We start from the raw sequence: 2,717 nt of genomic DNA, 5'->3' as shown, positions 1-2,717 counted from the left end.
CTTCCCTTCCCTTCTTCCCTTCCCTTCCCTTCCCTTCCCTTCCCTCTCCTCCCCTCCCCTTTCTTTCCCTTGCTGTCTCTACTCCCTTCTGCATCTTTCTCCACCCCTTTTGATTCCAGCTCCAGCCCCTCTCCATCTCATCTCTATCCCATCTTCATTCCTACTCCTTGCTGGCTCCATCCCTGCTCTTTCCATGCTCCTTTCCCACTCCTTCCCTTCCCCCTTCCCTTTTTCATCCCATCTCCATTCCTTCTCCTTCCACGCTCCTTCCCAGATCCATCTCATCTCCATCCTAACCCCATCACAGCTCCTTCCACACTTCTGTCTTATTAAAATATTCTTACCACAGCCCACCCTACCCCACTCCGTCCCCTCAACGTCCCCACAACCATACCTGTGCATGCTGTCACCTATGCATCCCATACCACATGCCCCAACACATCCCTACAGCCCTGTGCATGCTCTGTGAGTGCATGCTGTGAAGCCTAAAACCCTGCACCCCATCCTAATGCATGCTGCACCCATGCACTCTATAACCATGCGTGCCATATGGGTGCCCACCATATGCAGCCCTGCACATTGTACCTGCACATACTACACCTGCTTACCCCATACCTGTGCATGCTGCACCTGTGCATCTCATACCACACCCTGCACCCCATGCAACACTCATGGCTGTGCAACACTCACCGACCGCTGGGGTGCTGCCAGCAGCGCCAGTGGGCTCCGTCGTTCCGGGCAACAGCAGGGGATGAGCTGTAGGGATGCATGCCGTGACGGGGGGCTCCCACTTTGCTCCCCCTCTCACCCCCACACCCGCTGCCTACCCGAGCACACAACGCTGGCATCCTCCTCGTGGGCGCAGACATGGCTGTGCCACCCTCGGTGCCGGCACTGGGAAAGGCGCTGCTCATCGCCACTGCACCGCACGTGGTTGAGCCAGATGGGGCCGGAGCCTTCCCCAAACCAGGCCCCTGATGGGGCAGCCAGCGCAGTCCCGCAGCCCAGCTGCCTGCAGACCACCGCCGCATCCGGCAGCCCCCAGTCGTCGTCGCAGATTGTGCCCCAGCGCCCGGCGTGCAGCAGCTCCACGCGCCCCACGCAGCGCCCAGGACCCCCGGCCAGGCGCAGCGGGAACGGGGCTGGGGAATGCCATTGGGTATGGGGCCACTGGCACCACCAGGACCCACCTGCACCCACCATGTGCTCAGGGACTTGATCTGCTGGGACCCACTGGGATGTGCGGGAACCCACAGGGACCCCTGCATACACTGGGACCCCCTGGGAACTGTTGGGACTCTCCAGGAACCCCTGCATGCTCTGTGACCTACTGGGACCCGCTGGGAACTGGAGCGACCCTCTCGGAATTTCTGGAACTCCCCACATGCTCCGGGATCTGTTAAGACCAGCTGGGACCTACTGGGAACTGCTGGGTCCTGCTGGGAACCCTGCATGCTCTGGGACCCACTGGGGACCTGCAGGAACCCACTGGGACCTACTGGGATGTGCTGAAACCCACTGGGACCCACTGGGAACTGCTGGGATCCCTGAATGCTCAGGGACCCACTGGGACCTGCTGGAACCCTCACATGCTCTGGGACCCACCAAGATTTATCAGGACCCACAGGGACCCACTGGGACCACTGTGTGCTCTGGGATCCATTGGGATCTACTGGAACCTGGTGGGACCTACTGGGATGTGCTGGAACTTACTGGGACCTAATGGGACCCACTGGAAAATACTAAGAACTGCTGGAACCCACCGGAACCTGCTGGCACATAGTGGGAACTGCTGGGGCCCCACATGCTCTATGATCTGTTGGGATCTACTGGGATCTGCTGGGACCCACTGGGATGTTCTGAAACCCATTGAGAACCACTGGAACTCACTGGGACCTGCTCAGATCTACTTGGACCACTGTGTGCTCTGGGACATTCTGGGACCCACTGGGATCTACTGGGATTCACTGGGACCTGCTAGGATCCCTGAATGCTCTGGGGCCCGCTGGGACCTGCTGAGATCTATTGGAAACTGCTGGGACCTACTGGGATCTGCTGGAACCCGCTGGGACTACTGTGTACTTTGGGACTCACTGGGATCATTTGCATACACCAGGACCTACTGGGACCTGCTGGGGCCCACTGGGATCTACTGGAACCCACTGGAATGCACTGGCAGTAACAAGGATGCCATGGGGCAGGGACCCTCAACCCAGCCCCATCCCAGTACCTGTGCCAGGGAAGGCCAGCAGCCCCACTGGAGCCGAGAGTGGAAGTGAGGGGAGGCTGCACCTGGCCAAGCCCCTCCAAGACCCCCGGGATGGGGCCATAGGGCCACAAGGGGCTCGGAGCCAGGGGTCTTACCCAGTGTGCAGTGCCCAGCACCCAGAGCCCAGTAACCAGCAACCAGTGCCCCATTCCCATTGGCCCATGACCACCGTCATCCCAGTGCCATTCCCAGTGACCAGGACTAGGTCCATTCCCAATGCCATTCCACATGCCTCATGACCAGTTCCATTCCCAGTGTCCCAATCCCACAGCCCCACAACCAGTTCCATTCCCAGAGCTCCATGACCAGTGTCCCATTCCCAGTGCCCCATGACCAGTTCCATTCCCAGTGCCATTCCCAGTGCCCCATGACCATTGTTCCATTCCCAGTGCCATTCCCAGAGTCCCAATATCAGTGTTATTCCCAGTGCCCCATGACCATTGTTCCA

At 59.6% G+C, this 2,717-nt stretch overlaps 1 protein-coding gene across 2 annotated transcripts; it reads right to left on the bottom strand.

Annotated features, from left to right (window-relative positions):
• Positions 1-54: 54 nt before the first annotated feature.
• Positions 55-2,711, bottom strand: LOC110392061 (scavenger receptor cysteine-rich domain-containing group B protein-like). Of its 2 annotated transcripts, XM_021384016.1 has the most exons (3): positions 2,231-2,711; positions 828-1,142; positions 55-756 (listed from the first exon to the last, which is right to left on the bottom strand). In XM_021384016.1, the coding sequence occupies exons 1-3, from the start codon at positions 2,328-2,330 to the stop codon at positions 605-607; spliced, it is 567 nt and encodes a 188-aa protein (XP_021239691.1). In that variant the 5' UTR covers positions 2,331-2,711; the 3' UTR covers positions 55-604. The 2 variants fall into 2 exon arrangements, with proteins under 2 accessions (XP_021239691.1, XP_021239690.1); XM_021384015.1 differs by having other exon boundaries at positions 828-2,711.
• Between the last annotated feature and the right edge of the window lie 6 nt (positions 2,712-2,717).

This window comes from Numida meleagris, unplaced genomic scaffold (genome assembly GCF_002078875.1).
Source record: "Numida meleagris isolate 19003 breed g44 Domestic line unplaced genomic scaffold, NumMel1.0 unplaced_Scaffold890, whole genome shotgun sequence".
Taxonomy (NCBI): Eukaryota; Metazoa; Chordata; class Aves; order Galliformes; family Numididae; genus Numida; species Numida meleagris.
The sequence above is the reverse complement of the archived record's forward strand: the minus strand, read 5'-3'. Positions and strand labels throughout refer to the sequence as shown.

Bases quoted from the DNA above. Each gene is read 5' to 3' on its own strand.
- LOC110392061 (XM_021384015.1), bottom strand. From the start codon at position 1,386: ATGTGGGGAGTTCCAGAAATTCCGAGAGGGTCGCTCCAGTTCCCAGCG. The intron at 757-827 runs GTAGGCAGCGGG...GCATCCCTACAG, and splicing joins TGCCAGCGTTGTGTGCTCGG to CTCATCCCCTGCTGTTGCCC.